Source organism: Cynoglossus semilaevis, chromosome 3 (genome assembly GCF_000523025.1).
Source record: "Cynoglossus semilaevis isolate Cse_v1.0 chromosome 3, Cse_v1.0, whole genome shotgun sequence".
NCBI classification, from domain to species: domain Eukaryota; kingdom Metazoa; phylum Chordata; class Actinopteri; order Pleuronectiformes; family Cynoglossidae; genus Cynoglossus; species Cynoglossus semilaevis.
Genome location: NC_024309.1, coordinates 16,090,585 through 16,112,103, shown reverse-complemented (window position 1 = coordinate 16,112,103; position 21,519 = coordinate 16,090,585). Strand labels below are relative to the sequence as shown.

The following is a 21,519-nucleotide window of genomic DNA, read 5'->3' as shown; positions in this document are numbered from 1 at the left end:
CACTGTTGTTTCGGCCTACGGGCCGAATAGCAGTGTAGAATACCCGGCCTTCTTGCAGACACTGGGAGGGGTACTGGACAGTGCTCCTCCCGGGGATTCCATCGTCCTGTTGGGGGACTTCAACGCCCACGTGGATGGCACCATGGTCAGTACGAATCTTTTCAGGTCTAGAACTGTTACCATCATCACCCATCTTCCTTTTAACAGTGACGGCACCATAGTCAATACGACGCTTTTTAGGATCAGAATCGTTGCTATCATAAGCCAGCTTCCTTTTAACAGGTAGGGCACGATAGTCAGTACGACTCTTTTTAGGTCCAGAACTGTCTTCATCATCACCCAGCTTCCTTATAACAGTGACGGCACCATAGTCAATACGACGCTTTTTAGGATCAGAATCGTTGCTATCATATGGCAGCTTCCTTTTAACAGGTAAGGCACGATAGTCAGTACGACTCTTTTTAGGTCCAGAACTGTCTTCATCATCACCCAGCTTCCTTATAACAGTGACGGCACCATAGTCAATACGACGCTTTTTAGGATCAGAATCGTTGCTATCATAAGCCAGCTTCCTTTTAACAGGTAAGGCACGATAGTCAGTACGACTTTTTTTAGGTCCAGAATCGTTGCCATCATCAGCCATCTTCCTTTTAAAGGGGGGAAAGGTGGCTTTTACCGTAAGCAGTGACTCATCAGTCCTTGTGGCCTTGGAAAAAGCGTTGGTCCAAACACAGCTACTTTTGGTGTTGGGATGACAGTTCTTTTTGACAAGAACAGTCCTGGTAGAGGACGGCTGCTGCAGTGTTTCATCCTTTTCACTGACCACAGTTCTTTTTTTAAACTGGTCCATGAGGTGAAAGTTGGATCTCACTTCAAAGCTGAGGGGGATCATGCTGTGGAGATGTTGCATCGTTATAAACTGATGCTCAACCACCTGACTGGGTGTGAGGCGTTCGGAAGGGTCAAGGTGGAGCATCCCTTTAAGAAGGTTGATGAAAATGATGGTATCAGTCTTTTGAGCCTCTTTTTCAACATCACTTAGATAAGAGTATTTCTGGTTAGTGACGAGGTCATCTAAACAGGTTAACTTAATACTCCTCTCATCCTTTGGCATATGACCTGTCTCAACGCTGATCCTCTGTGGATTCTTGAGTTTCCACTGGGAGCTGGTGGAGCTGTTGGAGCTGGTGGAGCTGGTGGAGCTGGTGGAGCTTGTGACTCGTTGGAAAAAACGTTTAGTCTTGCGTCCACGGGAGAGAATGTGGTCTGCAGGCTGACCCTGGGTCTCCACAATGTAAGTCATCATGAGGTACTCTGTTTTCCCAGGATAGAGCTGGGTGCCCAGGTAGAGAACAGCAGCCAAGCAGCCAAGAGACCAGATATCAATGGCCTCTGTGAATGGCAGGCCAAGTAGGATCTCTGGAGATCGATATGGCCGGCTTTGAATATAGGACCCTATTTTTATTTCTGTTGTTAGACGGGCCAGGCCGAAGTCAATCAACTTGATTCTGAAGGGCTGCTGAATGTGGTTGACCAACATCACATTTTCTAACTTCAAATCTGCGTGAATGATACCTTGAGCCTTCAGATGAGTCAGTGCCACTGCCAGCTGGTAAACTAGTGGTCTGATCTGTTTTAACGGCATTGAACGGCCACTCCTCTCCGCCATTAAGTCATAAAGACTCTTGTCCAGATGCTCAAACTCCAAGCAAACATGCCCTCTGTCGGTGAAGACCTGATGCCACCGGACAAGGTTGCATTTGTCTGCGTCCAGATTCTTCAGCTTGTTCAAAGCAGCCAGCTCCATTTTGGCCTGCTTTAGATAGGGGCCGTACTTCCTCAGCAACTTGATGGCAACTGTCTGCTTGTCCTCCAGTCTCAGACATTTTGACACTATGCCATAAGTGCCTTGTCCCAGGAAGGCCTCTACACGGTAGGTTGAGGATCCAGAATGGAGGTAGGATCCTGGGAGGACTTTGTCAGGTTGAGCAGGTTTACCTAAGTCAACTGGAGGATCCATCGAAAACACAGCTTGCTTAATGTTCAACAGCAACTGCCAAATAACAATCAGTTAAGCTTTCTTGATGTTCAACAGCAACTGTCAAATAACAACAGTTTCTGTCGACCTGCAGCCTGGTTGTGTATTACCCCACAATGTCTTTGGTGCCTGTGATGTCCTTGACGTCCATTACATGCCTGTTGCTACTGGATTATTCTGTACTATTAGGTTCTTTGAATTTGAACATCTACATGTAAGTTTTTGTGGAAAATATCAACAATGTGTTAGGATCTTGTCAGTTTGACTGTAGTGAGGCCTATTTATTTCTGTAATTAACCTAATTAACCAGGGTTACTTACAGATATTATTCTGATTTATTTCTACTAATAAAGACCAAAAAAAATCTCATTTGCAATTTGTTTTATTCTATTGGTTGTTTTCATGTATGTTAATATTCTAAACATACATATTTGTTTATGTGCAGAACATTTTATATGTTCTGTCTTATATTTCTCCCATTTGTAACGATTTATGGCTGTAACCATGTCAAGATACAGACACCTCTTATAAAAAAGACTATTGAGTTCAGTGAGTCTTTACTGGTTGAAGAAAAGTTAAATTATGTACAAAACAGTGAACATATCCAACAGTGATAGGTCAAAAGCAACCGTACTTAAGATGACCTGGACGACTGAGGCGGAAATATAGTGAAAAAAGTGTTACCAGAATAAAAAGTCCAACAAATGGTTTTATTTTAATTTATATTGGCCAACTTGAGGATGTTTTTAAGAAATCTTTTTAAACTTTACAGTTTTGCTAGTTCTTCCAAAGCCACGTTCTTGCACACACACAACTTCTGGAATATCAACACCTACTTCGGCTGCTCCAGAGATAAAACCAAGGGACAGAAACTGTTTTGGATTAAGTCGACACAACATGTATTCAGAGTGGGTTTTTTTTTTCTTTACGGGGAGAACATCATTGCTCCTTCAGTCCCAGTGAATTTCACCTGCCCCCTCCCCATCTCCTCTCTTCATCCGTGCTGCTCCATGTGATTGACTCTGTCTTCCTAGTGTGATAACCACTAATAGATTCCAAGGCCAAGGCTCAGTCAGAGATAAAAAAAACCTTGGAGAATCTGGACGCTGCTCAGTAATAACATTCTAACTCAGTTCTGTACACTCTGTATCAGCAGCAGAGTATGTGTATGTGTGTATGTGTGTATGTGTGTAGTCCCCCCTCTGCTTCATCTACACTGTACACATTTAAGACCTTGAAAAATGTAAAAGAATCGGCTGCTGTTCTTCTCCTCCTCCTCTTTCTCTACGTGTCCTGAAAAAAACGTTAAATAAAACTGTACAGAGTAAAGTAAAGAATACAGATAAAATATTTTTATAAAATACGATAGTTCTAGTTTTTGTTTATGTCATTCACTTGAGGTGGATGGTTGGAAGATGGACCACATTTGTGGCTTTCAGCATGAAACTTCACTTCATTTCTGGCTATTTTTTTTTTTCTTTTTGAAAATCTTAGAGATTTTTAGAGAACTTACAGTATGTTTTTTATGATTTATTCTTATGGTATGGTTATTTTTGAGTCATTTGATTTTGGCTTGGACAATGTTGAGCTTCTTTGTCTATATATTTAAAAGGAAAAAGCGGTAGATTTTACCAATTTCACTTGTCATATATTTTGACGGTCATTCTGCTCTGAGCTTTTTTTCTTTTGACAAAGAATAACCAACATCCAGGCAGAAAGAAAATGTTAACGTATTCCTAAACCCAGGCCACAACACTAACAAATGTAAAGCCTTATTGTCATTTTCAACAAATCATCGTCAGAACTGCACTGTAAGGGATGTGCAGCAGTGGGGAGGGAGAAGAATAGCTCAACGCCAGCCTTTGGGCAACATGGACAGAAGGGTCTTCAACAGAAAAAAAGGTGAGGGAGACGTAAACACAACAGGCAGCCAGAGAGCCTCTGTGACATTTTAGCACGAGCACAACAGCCTTACTGCTGCAGAGAGCCTCATCTGAGCAGAAAGGATGATGACAAATGTCAAAAGGCCAAAACGGAAGGAAGGAAAGAATTAAAGAAGGAAGAAACCGGTGAGAAGAAATGAAGGGCTGTGGTTGGAGGTGTGAGACTCACAACGTGTCGATAAGCTCTTCATCTTGATGATGGATTTGTCGCAGTGACTGATAGCTGTGTAAATTAAGTTAAGTGAGAAATGATTTCCTTCTGTTTTCAACGTTGATTTGCTTAGAAAAAATACCCTGAAAAATGAGAAATACTCTGAAGTTGCAGTCGTTGTCTGACACAAAGATCGTTTTTATATGACAGACAGTGAAAACAAAGTTGTCTGTTTGATCCAGGCTGGAAATCCAGGTTAGGTTTCAGAGTTTGGAGCCCATGTTCCTGATAAGTGGAACTGCTGTTCATACTTTTATTTATTTCCAGGTCTCCTTCTACTAATGTTACTCTTCTTCCGTCACTGCTTTCTGCTAACACTCTTCCTCTGAAGGCTTTCACGTTTCACTAAAGGGTACAAGCTCCTTACCAGAGCTTCTTATCATACAGACAGATCAATCAAACACTGAGAGTAGCACAGGGGAGGTCATCATCATTGCTAGGCTCGGAGGATGCTGCAGCTCAGCTGGTGCAGCCAATTATTGAACCTCTGCCCCGTCTTCAGCAGCTCCTCACAGGTTGGTGAGTCAAAGCCTAAAGCTGCCTGGTTTTGTTGGAAAGCTGTGGAAAGTGTCTGAAGGCAGAGGGATTGACGTGTGTTAGAGGACCAGGCAGGTGGACAGCTTTTCTTCTGCTTTCTTTGTCTGCTTTTTATCTGTTCTGACAAGTTTCCTGCCTGTTCTGTCAAAATGTTGAAGAGGGAAAATGGACCAGCATCAGAACTGGTCTCGCTAAGAATGTGTGAAAATCAATGATGTTGAGATGAGGTGGAGACCAGACCTGACATCTGCTCAGCCTCCTCCATCTCTTTACTTCACTAAGCACAACAAAACGCTAAACCTGGAGAAGGCATTCAGCCGTGCAGAACGTATGCATGTTCATGGAACGGACAAGTTACAGGAGGAATCGTCTGCTAAAAAAAAAACCCAAACAAATAAAAACTATGATGATCCCCCCTCAAAGACACAGAGATTTTAGAGTTGTATTAGCATCTGCTAAAGTTTCACGGCAGGTGAGAGATTGAACACAAATGTCTCTTAACAGTATCTAAAACCAAATGTCCAAACCAACCAAAGCCACTGTTGCTCTGTATATTTTTTAACTTTATTAGTTATGTTTTGATTTATTCCCTCAACAGCCTCAGATATAGTGCTTCAAGCTGGGGTTTTTTAGCTTTTAGCTGATTCTGAACGATCCTTGAATTGTTGTTTAATTTAGAAGGTTTTGTTTCTGTTCTTCAAACACAAACATGTAAGCCTAAAAAAAATTAAAGGCAAGTTTGCATTTTCTTTAAATGACTTTCTATAGAACCTGGCCCGGTAATAAAACAGAAGTGAACAACCAGAGCTGGAAGTCTGAACATAGCCTTTAAATTGCAGCTATTAACTGAGTGAATGGAGAAGGAGGAGGAGGGTGGAGGAAGAAATGAGGGAGAAAATGGTGGGTGCTGACACCACAGCTGCAATCACCAGCGTCATTTTTAGGTGTTTAGTCACAGACTGTTAATTTAAAAGCTTTTTCTAAGAGACAGAAGTTCTTCAGAAATAAGTTTTCATGAAGTTTTTGTACCAAAGTCTTAACTGCTGCTGCAGAAGGTGAACTACGCTCCAGTACATTTGGGTCAAAGGTGTGTCTCCTCCTGTTGTTTGGTACAGAGCTGCTGAAGCTACGCAGTAAAATGTATCTTTGGTTTCCTCATTTTTTGTATAGTCAAAGAAGTAGAAGAAGGAAGTAAGGAAGGTAGTTTGGTAATACTACCGTTAATAGTTATAACTGCTACAACAATTGATTAACATTTCACAAGTGGCTTCATCAACAGAGCTCAAAGAGGAAACAGTTTGAAGGCAAAACAAAATATAAAAAATATCAGAAAACGCTCAGAACAAAAGCTAAAAGTCAGCCACACAGCTTTAAAACCTTATAGAATTCCAGGTACATTTGAAGTAGAACAGATCAGTAATATAAAACTATATACATGACTAAAGGTTGGCTTTTAGAATATTTCAAGGTTAGAAAAATTTAAAGGACAATTTTTTTTAAAAGAGAAAGACCAGACAAAATAGAAGCTAACGTTATCAAAACCATTCCAATGCTTTATTTTGTAAAAACAGTTTCAGTAAAAAATATAAACATATATAAAACATATTTGCTCAAATTATTTTTTGTCTAACGTAGCGGTAAAGTGAGTGTAGGAGCAGCAGGTCTGTGATCCACTTAAGGTTTCACTCTCAGATCTTCAGAAGAAACAGGTCAGTGCTCAGGTGATATTATTCTCCATCAGTATGGATCATGATTCCAGCAGCAGCAGCGGCAGCAGCAGCAGCAGCGATGCTTTTTTTTTTACTGCTGTGGGAACGTCTTGTGTGACTCCTTGCCCTTCTGTCAGTAAATGTCATTGTCATAATGACACCTAGAAGAAAAACCTTGTCCCTTACTAGGAGCAGTGACGGGGACGAAGAGCGGCAGCTGAAAATGATCAGCGTGAAGAACGTCCTGAGGGGGCGTGACTTTTACAGAGCAGTTAGAGACTGAAGAATAAACACACCACAATTTTATTACCAATATCAAAACACATGACACAAGGAAAATACAAAAATATAAGACAGAACATTCATGGGGAAAAAAGACAAAAAAGAAAAGTAAACAGAAATGTGTTTATTTGATGTAATCTCCGACATTTTGTTGGTCAGCCACTGCTGAGGCCTGACGGATTGTTGGAAACTGCTGCGGTGTTTACTGTGTTAGCTGGAACTAAGCTCCAGGCTGGACTGTGTGTGGCACGTTTGCCATATCCGGATTTTCTACACTGTAGACCAGATGGCTGTCAAACTTGTGTTGAACTTGGAGAGCAGTCCTGCCAAGGCTGACCTCCCCCACAGCAGGGGAGAGAAAGGGCTAGAAGAAGAAGTGAGGTGATGTCTAACATCTCATTCAGGACGTAGAAGGCGACAGACAGACCAGACCAGACCAGGTTTGTCTACTGAGCTCCCTGGATTTGTGCCACCACAAAGGAATGAAGCTCATATCTGGTTCAGCTGTAACAAAGCCCAGGGTGAAAAAATCCAAGTATCCCTTCAAACAATCACCAATATTTGGTTAAAGCTCCAGATTCTTATGTCAACCAACATCTTTTGCAAAGATGAGTCAAGAGTTCTGAAGCTGGTGCTGCAAAAAACTGGCTTCACTTTGTATGTTTAAGCCGAAAGAGTCTTATTTTTATGAAACAATTCCTGTAGCCTGAGCAATAATGTGTTTTAAATTTCAGAACTGTTCCATTGGAGATTCAGAGTGACCAATCACAGTCAAGTTCTACTGGGAGGCCTGGTAAGTACATTTTTTTTCTCATTTTCCTGTTGCTCCTGTTGTTTGTTCTGAATCATAACTTGGACGAGTTTAAAGGAAATGACGACAACACGAGGTTGGCAGACAGACTGATTGTCTCTTTGGTTCATCTGGACCAGGTGAGACGGTCAACCAGTGTATACCAGTCGTTCTCATGACGTTCTGTTTGGGCAGATCTCAGGACACAGTGGTCTTCCCAGTTCCTTTTAAATCTTCTGGCGGCAAAAGTTCAGGCAGGAAAAACTGTAGCCTCGTTACAGTGGGACATGACGTGGGCCAGTTCTGTGTGTGTGTGATCTTCACTTCTTGGTCCAAACACAAACCAAACGCACCTCTGCGATACCCAGGAAAATGGTCACATTTGTTGTTTAATGTACGACAGAGATTCGGGAATGTGCTTGTAAGTCCTACGCAGACAAAACCGGAATGTTTGCAGTTGTAGACGGACACAGGTTGGGGCTAAGCAAGGACAGAAACCAGTTCTCTGTGACACTGTAAACAACACTGCAAAGAAACGTCAAACATGGACATGCAGAGAAGGAGCGCAGGCAGGAATTCTGTTGTTTGGGACCTGGAACCTGTCATCCTGAGACAGGAACGTCAGCCGGGGTGGGGTGGGGAGGGGTGGCTGTCCTGCCTGGTTTGCACACACCACATCTCTGACTTCTTCTGTTGTGATTCTCCACGTCATCACCTCCTCTCCGTCCTCCTCTGACAGCTTTCTCCTCCCCTGCTCTTTCCTCGTTCTCCTGCAGGGTTTCTCTTCTGAGCCGCTTGCTGATCAATTGTCTGTCTGTTAAGCTAATTGTTTACAATCAGCAGCGGTGTGTAATTTGTCCACGGGCTCCACCCGTCAACCAATCGATGACATCAACACAAGTTTCCACAACTTCACACGTTAATGGCTGAGCGTCCAAGAAGACAAGGTGGAGGATTTAGGTCCAGTGCGTTGAAGAATCAATCACTTATTTCTACATACTTCATTGGTATTTTATTCTCTATCCGTCTCTTAACGATTGTTTTTCCTTGAGCCTCTTCCCCAGTCTTTGTCCAAACCCAACAAAGCACTGCCTTGAGTCTTTGCAACCCACACAGGCCGCCACGCGGTAGGAGCCATTAACTATGCAGTTTACCTGGGGCTTGAACCCAGGACTTTCTGCAGATGTGTAAGCAAGCTTGATAACAACTATAGAAACAACAAGGACATACACGGCTCTACAGCCTGAATGTCATGGATTACATGTCAAAATTGAAAAATGTATTATTTATTATTATTATTATTATATTATTATTTATTTATTTATTTTTCTGTATCTATAGGACATTGCACTTCATTTACATTATATTTTAAATCTGCAGTGAGATTTATTGTAGCTTGATGCAGATAAAAAAAAAGTCAAACAAAAACAACCTCAAAGACGCTGCTCTTGGTCAAAGCCTGATGTTTTTTAAGACTTGACATCCTATCATGTCATTGTGCTTTTGAGCACTTAATAAATGATAACACAGCCTGGCGCCTGAGTCTCTGACAACACAGACTCTGTCTGCACCAGCTGACAGACCTCCATCCATTTGGCTCAGGCGTAGACACATACACAACACTCTACAGGGAGTAAAGTAGACTTCAATCAGCTAAAAGGTGATAAAACATAATTAATTCAATCTCACACTCACTATTATTCCCTGCCCGTCCTCTAAGAGAAAAGGCAAAAAACAGAACTAAAAGCAGCAGCAGCAGCATCAGCAGCAGCAGCATCAGCATCAGCAGCAGCATCAGCAGCACAGAGCTGCTCCTGTTGGGCCACAGTCACACATGTCTGTTAATGGAAAACTGCATTCATTTTCTTCTCAAAGCAGCATGTAATTTCTGCAGCTTTTATGTGGAGTCCAGTCAAAGGGTAGAGCTGATTCTTTGAGGTTGCTCACAATACACCCGACGCCATTAAACACAACACTCATATTGTTAGCTGTGCAGGACCTGAGCCATAAACTGCAGGACCTTCTCTACACCTATAAAAAGTGCATTAAATCCACAGGTCCACAGTGATGTGTGAGTGACAGGGTGGACGCTGATAAGATGGGGTTCATGAGGCTGCACTCAACCTACAGTCCCTGCTATTATAAACAATGTGCTCTTTGTAATGGATTCAACAATGTTATTTTTCGGTTAGAATATTTTTTAACAGTCAGAGTTCCAGTCACTGAAAGATGATAAAAACATCAAAGACTTGAGCATGTAATGATTTCATTAACGGAGCCTTTGTAAATGTTTTTCTCGTTCATGAGTGAAACTAAAGGGTGACTCACTGATCCATACTAAAACACCCTGACCTCTCCTTCAAAGAGATACCTGCCAGCTGTTACGTACCGAGGGGGGTGGGATTACACCACCGCGCTTTGTTACGTGTCGTTACTGTAAAACAATCCCCAGAAAAATGTTTTGCGGCAGAGACAAAGAATGAATGCAGGTTTGGATCGAGTTACCTGTCAGGAAGGTGTGGAAACGTACACCAGGCCGACTGTGTGTGTGTGTGTGAAGATCACGCACGGCCTGAAGGAAGACGTTAAGAGATCAGAGGAGGAAAGAGCGCGGTTTGTGGGTACGATGAGACTAACTAGAGGAGAGGTGTTCGGACTGAGTGGGAAACAGAGACCGAATCCCTGAGAACTGGTTTACAAGAGAAAAATGATTCTGCTTCCTTCCCGGCAGCACTTGTCTCATCTGATCCGTCTACAGCCCAACTGAGAAAACGCAAAAACAAAACAGAGAAAAGCTCCTAATATCAGGTTGAGAAACTATTGACGTTCTGTTTCTCAAAGAATATTGTCTAAGAAGTTTTTATTTATTCTTTTTTTTAAGATTCTTGACACAAATACAACAACGTAACATCACTGTCCACATTTACTGATCAGTGTTTCGCAGCTATTTCTCAGCTAGAGTGCTATTTTATTTTATTTCTGTCACTAAACTTTAATTTACATCGTGCATTTCCATCTAGAAAAGATAAACAAATAAATAAATGATATGGATGTTTTCCAATCAGCGTTTTCTTTTGTGCTCTCGGCTGCGGAGGATGCTGCTGCTGTTCATCAGGAGAATAAAGAAGTAAAAGAGCAGAAGAGAAAAGGGCAGGTAATGGGCAGAAAGACAGACAATAAGACGGAGAGCGTAGTCAAACAAAGACAGACAGACAGAGAAAGAGAGTTCTCCGTCTGAATGTGGATAATTACATTTTCTACCTTTCTCTGGTGGTCACACAGCCTTAATGCTAGTAATTAATTTCATTATTTTTGGCCGTGGCTGCTGAGTGCAGATTAGTTCATTCTGAGTTGTGGGGATAAACACGCTGTAATTGCTTATTGCTCTTGGTGCTTGAGACACATTTCGACCAAAGCCTGCAAATTAGAAAATATCCAATCACCTTTAGTTTAAATTCAAATCCCCTGCAGTTGTTATTGTGGGGAAATACTGTGTGAAGCTGCTGTGTTTGTTCTCCATTATTATATTAACCTGAATAAAATTGCATTTCAAAATGTGTTTTCAAGTGTTAGCTATGAAAAGCAGTGTTTGCAAAATTCTAAAATGAAAAAAATCTCAATTAGCTAAACTCTGTAATAACTTGTTAAATTTAAATATTCTGACTGCGGCAGAAACACAGAAAAATAGAATCCTGGCGAAAAAATCCTCCACTTCAAATTCTTCTGTGTTGTCATTAAAGACATGACAGATGGTATGTACTTGTATGGCACTTATCTAGTCCTGATAGACACTCAAAGGGTTTAGCACCATCAACCCATCGGTGTGAGAAGCCTTCAGGTGTTCAAAAGAAACTGCACTTCCTCCTGAGCTACAGCCGTCCCACAGAATAAACAAACTAAAATCTTTGGTTTAGACAGTAACTGTTGCTCAGCCCTGAATGGGAGGCAGTGTGTGCCACTCTCTGACAGAGACTCTTTGTGTCGCAGACTTTCATCAGTGAAAAGGCTGAGTAACAAGAGTGAACGGTAACAAGATCTAGACAAAATGTTAACGAAGTAACAGAAAACTTTCTGAAACTATTTACAGGAGTCAAGTTTCTATGGATAATGAGCTTTGGGTAAAAAAAAAAGACAAAATGTTAACATTTCTCCAGTTTTTGGCCAAAGATTTTTCCACAAAATGTATTGTAATTAAAACTTTCTCTGACAATAATGTCTCACAGTCGGAGCTCGTTGGCACCAAAATGTACCAGAAGAAGAAAATCTAATTAAATCTGTCAACACTAACACGACTGATTTATCTGATCCACTTCCTGTTCACTCTGTCCCAGGGGAAAGATATTAATACTAGTAAGACTAGTTGTTGGGACTATTTTCTGCTCACATCACCTCTGCTTTTCCATCTCCAAACTTCATCACAGGGATGTTCCGCTCACTAATGAGTGCAGCAGGCACTTGTCAGAGCATCGAGTGGAGAAACAGATCCTCTCACGGATGCTGATGGCCCATGGCTCAGCTTATTAACCCATCTAGACTGGACACATAGATCAGACCTCACGGTCTCAGCACCTCACAGGAGCAGGAGCAGATCCTGCAGCGATCTAAAGCCCGGCTTAATCACTTCTGAAGTAGCAGAGACGTTCTCGGGGGACGCAGCAGTCGGGTTCTACTGCAAAAGGTAATGAGGTCAGACAGCACTGCAGATCATCAGCTGTGACACCACCCTTGATGTCAGCAGCAGCAGGAGCAGCTTCTACATTGATCTTAAAAAAAACAACAACAAATCGTCCAGCAACTGTAGACAGAAGTAACCACTACTACATTACAGTACAGTAACAGCAGCAGATTCAGTGACAGTGACACGAACTATGCTATGACCGTGTCATGAGTATTGAGAACTGGCAACACTGCAGTAAATAATGGCTTCCCATGGCAGGAAGTGGATCCAGGAAACAGTTCTCTGTAGGCAGAGTGAGCAGCACACACACACACACCGTGGTTGGTTGGAGGATTTGCTCATTCTAACAAGACGACTATCTTTATATGACTTGTGTCTGTGATGGATGGACCTTTGACCAAAGGTTCGTCACGGTATCACAGTAAACAAACCTCTGGGTTTAACCCGAGGAGGCAGGCGTTATAACCAACCTGGGGTTTAATGTGATCCATCAGTGATGACCACACACACATACAGTTGTACACTGTACCAGATGTGTTATGCAGCGCACAAACTTGCTCTTCCAAAAGTGAGGGGGTGAGGAAACAGTATGGTTCAAACCTGATGCTGTGAACTTTCTCACAGACCATTGTAACTTTGAAGGATTAGCTCAAGTCTGTTGGATGATTTTTAGTTAGCTCTTCTGCAAACTGACAGCTGGCTTGAAGGCAGTTACACTGTTTAACCACATGAGGCAACAGCGGGCTGTCAGCTTCTCTGTCCCAAAGAAGAGCGAGTGAGACTCACAACAGATTTATAGCTGCAGACGACTGTGTAACAGTGAGATGGAGTGCAGATCACATTCTGGAGAATTGATGGACTGAAGGTGAGGATTTTTAAAAGCAGCTGAAATCTGTTTGTGATTTAAATTCTCTGGACAGGGCTGTTGTTTCTCATCTGAAGACACGTCTTTTCCTTTCTTCTTTTCACACCTATTACATTTGGCAGAGTGTAAATAATTCACCAGGTATAAGGCGACAGGCAGAATACATCCATAATTCATGCAAAACGTGTTTTTTTCACTTCTTATATTATCCACAACAAATGCCGTGCTCCTCCGCCCATCCGTTCCCTAAGTTCTACCTAAATTCACTCTGGTCTTTTATGTCAGACTCAGCGGGGTCACACAGACACAGTTTGCAGAGCCGGGGTTTGTAGGGGGTGACAGAAGAAGGAGGGGTAAATATCAGCGCTGTTCCTGAGGTTCAGCCATCCTGCTGCTTTGAGGCCCCGCGTCTCCTCAGCTCCTGACACTTCATCAAGGTCAGGTCCCTACCTCTACCCACTGGAATACTCATCAAACGGCCCCGGAGTCTTTTATCCCAAACCTGATGTCACAGTGGAGGCACACAGGCATGTCCCACATGAATGTCCCACAAAGCTGGGATGCAAAGAGGGGGAGGAACTGGTAAATCCCATCAGCCCTCAGCCACACAGTCCTAACGAAACTGGAGCAGGAAGGCAACTAACTACAAGACACACACATCCTGTCAAGGTTACTGCATCAACAGTTCATTTGTGTCCTCTCGGCAGCCGGTGTATTGCGGCTGAGGCACAAAGATGTGGAATATTAGTAAAAAGGTCACCAGGACAGGACGGCAGATCTCAAAAGACAGACTTATTGAAGGCAAGGGCACAGCAGAACAGGAAGCTTAAAAATGCCTGGGAGACAGTTGTGTCTTCGAACCCCTGGTGTCGTGCAACAAAGGCTGAACCTTTTACTTCTGCCTTTCTACCAAATCCAGTAAAGGTCATGGAATATTTCCTGAACCTGGACGTCGAAATCTTTCCCTTCAGGATTTTCATTTCCTCCCTTAAGTCACAAAGAAGTTCTTAACCAGTTTCACAGCATTCACAAGGAAAGACTGTTTGTAAAAATAGAATGGCATTTGAACTCAAGCACCAGAAGCAGGAAACCAGATGATGACGAGGGGACAGTTAATGTCAGGGTTCTCATTTTGACCTCAGTGCCAACGCAGGTGTCTTACAATTAGGATCAAACATCCTGTAAAGGTTAAGGCATCAGTCGTTAAGCTTCTGATTTTGTCAGGCAGGAGTGAGGGGAGAACAAATTCAAAGGTCACTGGTTAAATTAAATCTCCAAGGACATCTCTTCTCTGAGGTGAGAGCAAACAAAAGCAGGAAACGCGATGATACCGCGGTTGGAGTTAATGTGGGAGATCATTTTCATATTCTTTGTCACTGCGATAACTCACAGTTAATGACATTCATCCTACCATGTCTTTCAACCAATCACTGTGAAGGCCAAGGCATCACTTCTAAACTAGCTTTAACTGGCAAGTCAGAGGGAGAGGGAGAGACGTCAACTTTGGCAGATTAAGCCATTTCATACAGACATGGAACAATCATTTACAGGCTGTTTGATTATGATCCACTGTTCACCCAATTCCGTCAAATCTAGTCTCACGTTTGAGGTCAAACATCTCATTTTTTGTGTTCTCCAAAAAAAAAAAAAAAAACACTTGTCAAGGCCAATACATCACCCCTGAAGTTTCAAGTACAAATCCTCCTCCTCCTCCTCCTCTTCCTCAGGCGAGTGCATCACTTCAACAAAGTGTTGAGGACTTCCTCCACTAATTTCCCCCTTTGTTTTTCGACCTGTAGCCAAAATCTGACATGAAAAGGCTTGACTACTCTCCCCCAAAGACACAGAAGAGCTCTTTGTACTCAGCCTTGTTCTGCTTTGTGCCATTTTCAATTTCTGTTGGAAGTGACGAGAGCTGCTCTTCTTATCTTAGATGTCATGGAAGCTTTGCTGCCGCTCACTAATGCTCTCTCATCTTCTTTCTTTCATCCTCTCCCCTGTTGGTGGCGTCGGCGGCAAAGTAAAACAGTGAATGAGGTTGATAGACTTTGTTTGGATTATTTAATTCAAAGCAAACTGCAGGTTGGGTTGGAGTAACTTCAGGCAGCAGGGGTCTACCTTTCCACGCTTTTTATCCATTTAAAGTGGTTTTGAATGAATCAAAACCACTTTAAATGGACCGGGTCTGTTAAAAACTACGTGGCATCCTGCAGAAGTTAGAGTGGATTTAATGATAAATCCTTCACATCACGTCCTTTTGATGAAACAATCAAACTGCTGGCAGCTAAGTCTTTATAAAACTTTTGCTGAGGTGTCATGGTGTGTCAGTCTGTGACAGACGTGACTTTATCCAAACATGTTGGCAGACCTTACAAATACAGTGAGTGTCGGATTTTCTTTGCCATTCTCAGCCCAAAGGGACAAATTTGCTCTCCTCCTTCCACTCGACAGCCTTTTGACTCTCCTTAATCTTCCTGACAGGGTAATTTGGTGTGTTGTACAGCTCTAAAAATACAGATGAAGGCTGTTGTCACCCACGGAGCCAGATGGTCAGAGGGCTGTACTTCTCTATTGGTTCAATATGTTTTTTCTCTCTGTCTTTCTGGTCCTCTGTCCCTTTCAATATGTCTTCTTTCTCATTTGGCAGGTCATTCTTCTTCACCGTTGCTCTCTGTGGCCCTCCCCCTCCGTCTTTGTCTCTTTGAAGACCTGACTGGTTAGCGCCTTTGCCAATCTGTCAACGAATGCTTGACTGGACACCCAGAGAAAAAAAGGCAGACAGAGTCTGGTTTTCTTTGATGGGGCGGGCCGAAGAGAGAGTGGTATTCAGGCCCATTGAACACCGCCTTCCATCAATGTGACACAGCAAGGAGAATAATTGGCAGAACAAATTGAAGCCATGGGGCTTATGAACGGGAGCTAATGTCTGTTTTGAAAGGTCCGTTATGGTCCCAGACATTAAAAAAAAAACAAGTCCTCTTGAGTTCTATTACAAAGGCCCAGATCTGGCGTAGAAATAGATTGGATACAGTCCATGTCCTGCACTTGTTGGACTTGTGTTTTGGTGGTAATGTCGGTTTGTAACAGTGTTACAGGGACACGGTACTTTCACGCATCAGATTGAGTACGCCTCCTCCAAAGGTTTAGTGCTGCAGGTTGTAAAGGCCATGACTTTACCGTCATTGTACCTTTACCGTCAATGTATTAGGAAATAGCTAATATCTGATGACGACGCTGTTACACTTCCTCAGTGACCAGATCATTACCTCAGAAACGTTCACACACAGGGCAGTACTACAGTCAGTAGCACAAGCAGATTGGATTCATGTTAGCACCAGAGAAATGCTTTGGTTTGACAGCAAAACAAAAAAGGATGGCGTCATGAACACACTTATATTATATGTTGAGAAAATAAATGTGACATCTAAGAGCCGCTAAAGGTAAATGACGAGGCAGAATAAAACACTCAACACAAATATTTCACAAGTGTTTTTTATTGTTTTGGTTGTCATATCATTTGTAGTGTTTCATCTTGTTCAACACAACATACTACAAACTGTGCCACCTGGTACCTGCACTCTCACGGCTGTATTTGGACTAGATCTGGAAACCACTCAGGTGGCAGAATAAAAACCCTGATCAGCAGCCTGGAAACTCTCCTTGTTCCTGTGTAACACGTTCTCATTTCTGCTCAAACATGCCCGAGTACGTCTCCAATATGAATTCATTTTCCACCCTTTTCCCACTGAAGACGGCTCTGCTCCAAAAAGACCTTCTTTTTCTGTGCTGCGTTAAGTCCACAGCTGCCAAAATGAAACATTCTGTCACTTCCAAGCGCTCAGCGCTAAACAGGAATCAGATCTGCGTGACCATGACTAATTTTTACTGCACCTTTAGTCTGACTCGTGGCGGTGCAGCTAATGTTTCAGGATCCTTTTGCCAATTTGGAAAAGTGACATGGCACAGCAATGGAATATAACGCAGTTTAAAGCTGTCTCTTCTGCGCTCATAAATCCCCCTGCAGGTCCAACAGAGTACTTTCGGCACAATGTTTAAATCCATTAAGGAGACTTCCGCTGGTGAAAAAGCAGAGGTGGATGTTTCCTCATCTTTTGCTTTTTCTACTTCATCAGTTCAGTGATCAAACCACTCACATGCCCTCTCTCTCTCTCTCTCTCTCTCTCCACGCTTTTGTGGTGGAGGAATTCTTCGTCCTGCCTGGCTCATTAACTCAGGCTACATTCACACTATACATGAACTTATAGAAAATCATAGCCTTTTTTTCTTTTGCCTTTTCATCTCTCCTCCTCTAGACACTGTGAGAAACGTCACGTGGTTAAAAATGTTTTTTTTTTCCAAAGTGAAGCACAAATCCATTTTTTTTTTCCAGAGACATATCTATGTTGTTTATAGAACGACTGTATCCTCATTCCTCCAAACCCTCTGTTCCAGAGTTCAACCCCCAGCTCTCCTCCTGTCAGCCCTCACCCTCTTTTCTCCTCCCCCTCCTCCTCCTTTTCTTTCTCTCACCCTTGGTTGCTCATTCCCATGCTGGAGCTTGTAGATTGCTGGATTACACTGGCGCTGCTGAGAGGGCCGCCCCATTCATTGTAAAGACACGGACAATTGCTCCTTTACCCTGACAGGGTCCCCAAATAATCCCCGTCAGGGCTGAGAGTGTGCAACAAGGTTGAGCAGAGGCAGCGCTGAGAGCAGCTGAGAAACTTCTAATATACACACTGTCTTAATGTGTTTAAACAGCAGAGAAGGTGTTTTCATTTTATAGAGAGAAGACGGAGCGAGGGCTGAAGGTGACTTTAGGGAAAGTGATGCTCTGCAGCAAGAAACAGTATTCACTTCTTTTACAAGTGGGAATTTAGTGAGTGAAAAGAAAATACTCCAGAAGAAGGACAGAGGAAGAGAAGGGAAGAAAGAGAAAAGAATTAAGGTAAGGTGGAAAACAATTCCGACTTAATTTTATGTAAATCTGTCAACTCTAAAGGAGTTTGTCTTCTGTGGTTGAAGCTCAGTGAGGAACCAAAGATGGACAAACAGAGTCCAGCAGAAGACGATACTGTGAGATTTCCTCTTCATTTGTCCTGGTTTCTGTCTTCAAAAATAAGAGGGAATTGTGTGAATGAGTACCAAGAAGGTCGTAGAGCTGTTAGCAGGTTTTACCGCTGGAACTTTCCAGAAGAGAAGACAAACGTATTGTTGTTAGTTAATCGATTGATTGATTGTCCATGGTTTTATTAATAATTCCAGAAGACCAAAACCACACCAGCGTCTCAGTTGCAGAGCAGCGCACGTCCACTGTTTCTACTTTGTTCTTTCCTGGAGCTGATGCTGACATCACTACCATGCAGGGTGAATGGGACCAATGCCAGTTTGAGTGATTTAATTTTTCCATTGATGCCGAGGCTTCTCTTTAAGGGCTCTGAATGAAGTGACTGTGCTCCAAGGAGTAGAAGAACAAAGGCTACATTTTAGGGAAAAAAAAACCTCCACAGCAGTAATAAAATACTGGTTTAAAAAGTAACTTAAGCAACTGTTCACGGCTGTATTTTACTGTGTGGCAGTTGCTGGTCTACTGCTGACCATTTGTGTTAATGATTAAAAGAGTGGAGGCAACACAGTGTGTTTAATGACATAAACTGTAAAACTAACCTCTGGTTTTGGAGAGTCAGCCTTTTAAACGCAGAAAAATTAAAGGTGTATTTTGACTTTTATTGAGGCCGTTCTTTAATAGAACATTCACTACAGTTGGAGAGCAGAAGTTCTAGAATAGTCTTCTGAGACTCAGCTGGTGCACGAAAGAAAGTAATGATTAAAATCACCTCAGAGGGGTTAGACATGCCATGGACAGTGGGGCTCTACAGTGATGTCAACAACCTGTGCACGTGCACTTAAGGCTGAAAGCTGAGGGTGAAATTCCCTACAATTAGGGATTGCAGCAAAGTCAGGTTCAAAAGCAACACCACGGCAGTGTCTCTGTCCTGAGGGCCGTCACTCACACACACTCACACTCACAAACAAACTCTGAGCATCAGCTTCATAGGCATACACAAATAAACAAGTGTGTGATCTTGGGGTTTGTGGCTCTTTGAAGGCTGTATCTGGGTCTGTGAGCTGAAGAGGAGGCTGGACTTCGTAGCTGCAGGCGCTGATAACACAGAGACCCTCTGCTTTAAAAACCAGGCCTGGTCACTTTTTATTCACAACCACGCTACAAAACACACCAGCAGCTGCTGCCAACCACTGTATTTATTCTTCAGTCTTTATTCCTGTAGCGGCAGTCTGAATTAAACTCTGGTTTAAACATTCAGGTGGAAGGAAGAAGGAAGTGACCAGGTGTTTTGAAATGGTCTCAACGTTTCTGAAGTGTGTGTTTTTTATGAGATGCCAAAGAATATTAGTCTAGAAAACAACACGATCACAGGTCTTTTTTATAAAAAAAAACCCCAAGGCTGAACTGGTGATATTTTATTTTACACTGGTTTAACTCACCACCAGAGGCAGTAGCAGACCCCAAGGCTGAACTGGTGTTATTTTACAGCAGCTTTGTCTTGAAGCTGTAAAACCACTGGTAGAGTAGAAACTAAAGTCCAGCTGCTTCAGTTTTTAAAATCGGTATCTGAACTCATTTAAATTTATACTGGTGACTTTAACTCACCACCAGAGGCAGTAGCAGACAGGTAGCTTGTTTCAGTGGGAGCTAAAATAGATGATTTTTTCTTAATGCAATTCAGTGATTTTTTTTAGAAAAGTTTCCTGTTACTAGAGGCTGCGTAGCAGAAGGGCAAACCACTGAACATGTATGTGGCCAAAAGATATAGAAAATGGTAAATGTTTGTCAAAAACCTCATGGTAAATCAATATTATTTTGCCTAAAATGTTTGAAAAAGCTTCATACAAATGTGTCTAAATGCATCTTGTTTTTGTCAAGCTCTTTTAGGGAGTAATTTTCTCACACTGAGACGTCTGCATTGACAAAATGCTGTTAGCTCCTTTATCTTCACCTTTCAGCGTGTAAAATCAATTGTGGTTAACAAATTGGCCGTGACGTTGGGCAGTTGTGTGGAGGGCGGAGAAGCTTCTCCGTGGTCCACCCAGATTTCTCCACAGTATGGGAGGTGAAGGTGTGAGGAAGCTCAAACAGGGAAAGTGTGAAATCAGCACGTTACTTCTGCTCCGGTAAACCTGTTAAAAACACTGGTGTACCACACACGCAGCATGACGCCGGAAAATCAATCAATTAATCAGTCAATTAATCAGTCAGTCAATCTGTCAACAGTCAGACTGAGGCAGCCCCAGTGATCATGTGACCATAGTGTTGTAGTGTTTTACTGACCAGTATGGACTATTTTTACTGCTGTATATTTTCTTTGACAACTCAAATCTTTTGTCATCTTTTATCGATGAGCTACACTGAGACAGAGAAGACGGTAGACAAATAAAACTGCAAGTTAAAACATAACAGCTAAGGATGAGCCATAAAACCAGCTAACTAATAATTATCCAGAATGTCCCAGTGCGCAGAGGAAGGAAATAAAAAGAGAGTGGAGGAGATGTTGATCATCAGGAGCAGCAGCTGCTACGACAAAATGAAAAACCATATTGTTCAGTGGTTCTCACCCCGATCCACCTGCTGTGGCTGCGTTTAACTGCAAAACTGACGACAGACTCCATCAAACTACTGAGGCGTGACACAGAGATAGATGTTTCCTTCCAACAGGAAAACAAACTGCTGTAAGACGGTCGACTGACCGCTCGCTGGACTGAGTCAGAGCGAGTAAAAACAGATTAACTCCACCTGCTCTGATTAATGAGTCGCCAACAATGGAAAAGCACAAACTTTACACACCAAGAGCGACAACTCACAACTCAGACGGTGAATTTAAAAAGTAAATTGAAAAAAAAATTATCCAAAGAATGCGTTGTTGTGTCTCTAAGACGGAGACAAAGACGGCGGAGACATGTTCTGTGGTCAGATGATCCATGTTTCAGCTGTCAGCTGTCCATGCTCCTGACGGAGTCACTCTGCTGTACGCCAACTCCAGACATGAACCATCTTCTTTACGTCTGAAGACATCTGCTTCTGCTTTAACAAGCGCAGGGGGGTAAAATAATGAACATTATGTTTGAAAAGGCTGAAAGAAAAACAGTTTCTTTATTATGTGAGTGTGGGGGTCAAAGCCAAAGAGGCTGTCAGCAGGGGGAGACGCAGCAATTGAGGCTGATGCAGAAGAAAAAAAACGGCAAAGAAAAAGAGTCTGTTGGATACTCGGTTGACTCCATTAGGTTTTGTAAGACAGGGAGAGAGGGAGAGAAAAGAGAAAGAGAGGGATCATTGTTGGGAGAGAACCCCAAACTCAGTTAATCATTGTTTAACAGCCACAAAAGGCGGGGGGGGAGGGGGGCGTGGATGGTTTGTCAGCGGGAGGGGGGGGGGGGGGGGGGGGGGGG

General features: G+C 42.6%; 2 protein-coding genes across 4 annotated transcripts in view; one reads left to right on the top strand and one right to left on the bottom strand.

The window, feature by feature from the left end:
- Nucleotides 1-21,519, top strand: part of LOC103377494 (cadherin-20) — a 51,414-nt gene that overhangs the window by 15,125 nt on the left and 14,770 nt on the right. The window contains exon 2 of one of the 3 annotated variants that reach the window (XM_025054431.1): nt 7,455-7,513. The gene's annotated coding sequence lies outside the window, so the exon portion shown is untranslated. Of the gene's footprint in view, nt 1-5,932; nt 7,514-11,713; nt 18,002-21,519 lie in introns of those variants that run through there. The other 2 variants (XM_008308329.3, XM_017031493.2) reach the window with 2 other exon arrangements.
- On the bottom strand, nt 2-3,336 carry LOC107988359 (homeodomain-interacting protein kinase 1-like; the record flags this gene model as incomplete). The annotated part of the gene is made up of 2 exons (XM_025054706.1): nt 45-3,336; nt 2 (listed from the first exon to the last, which is right to left on the bottom strand). Coding segments are annotated over exons 1-2 (1,977 nt in total), but the record flags the coding sequence as incomplete, so codon positions are not given.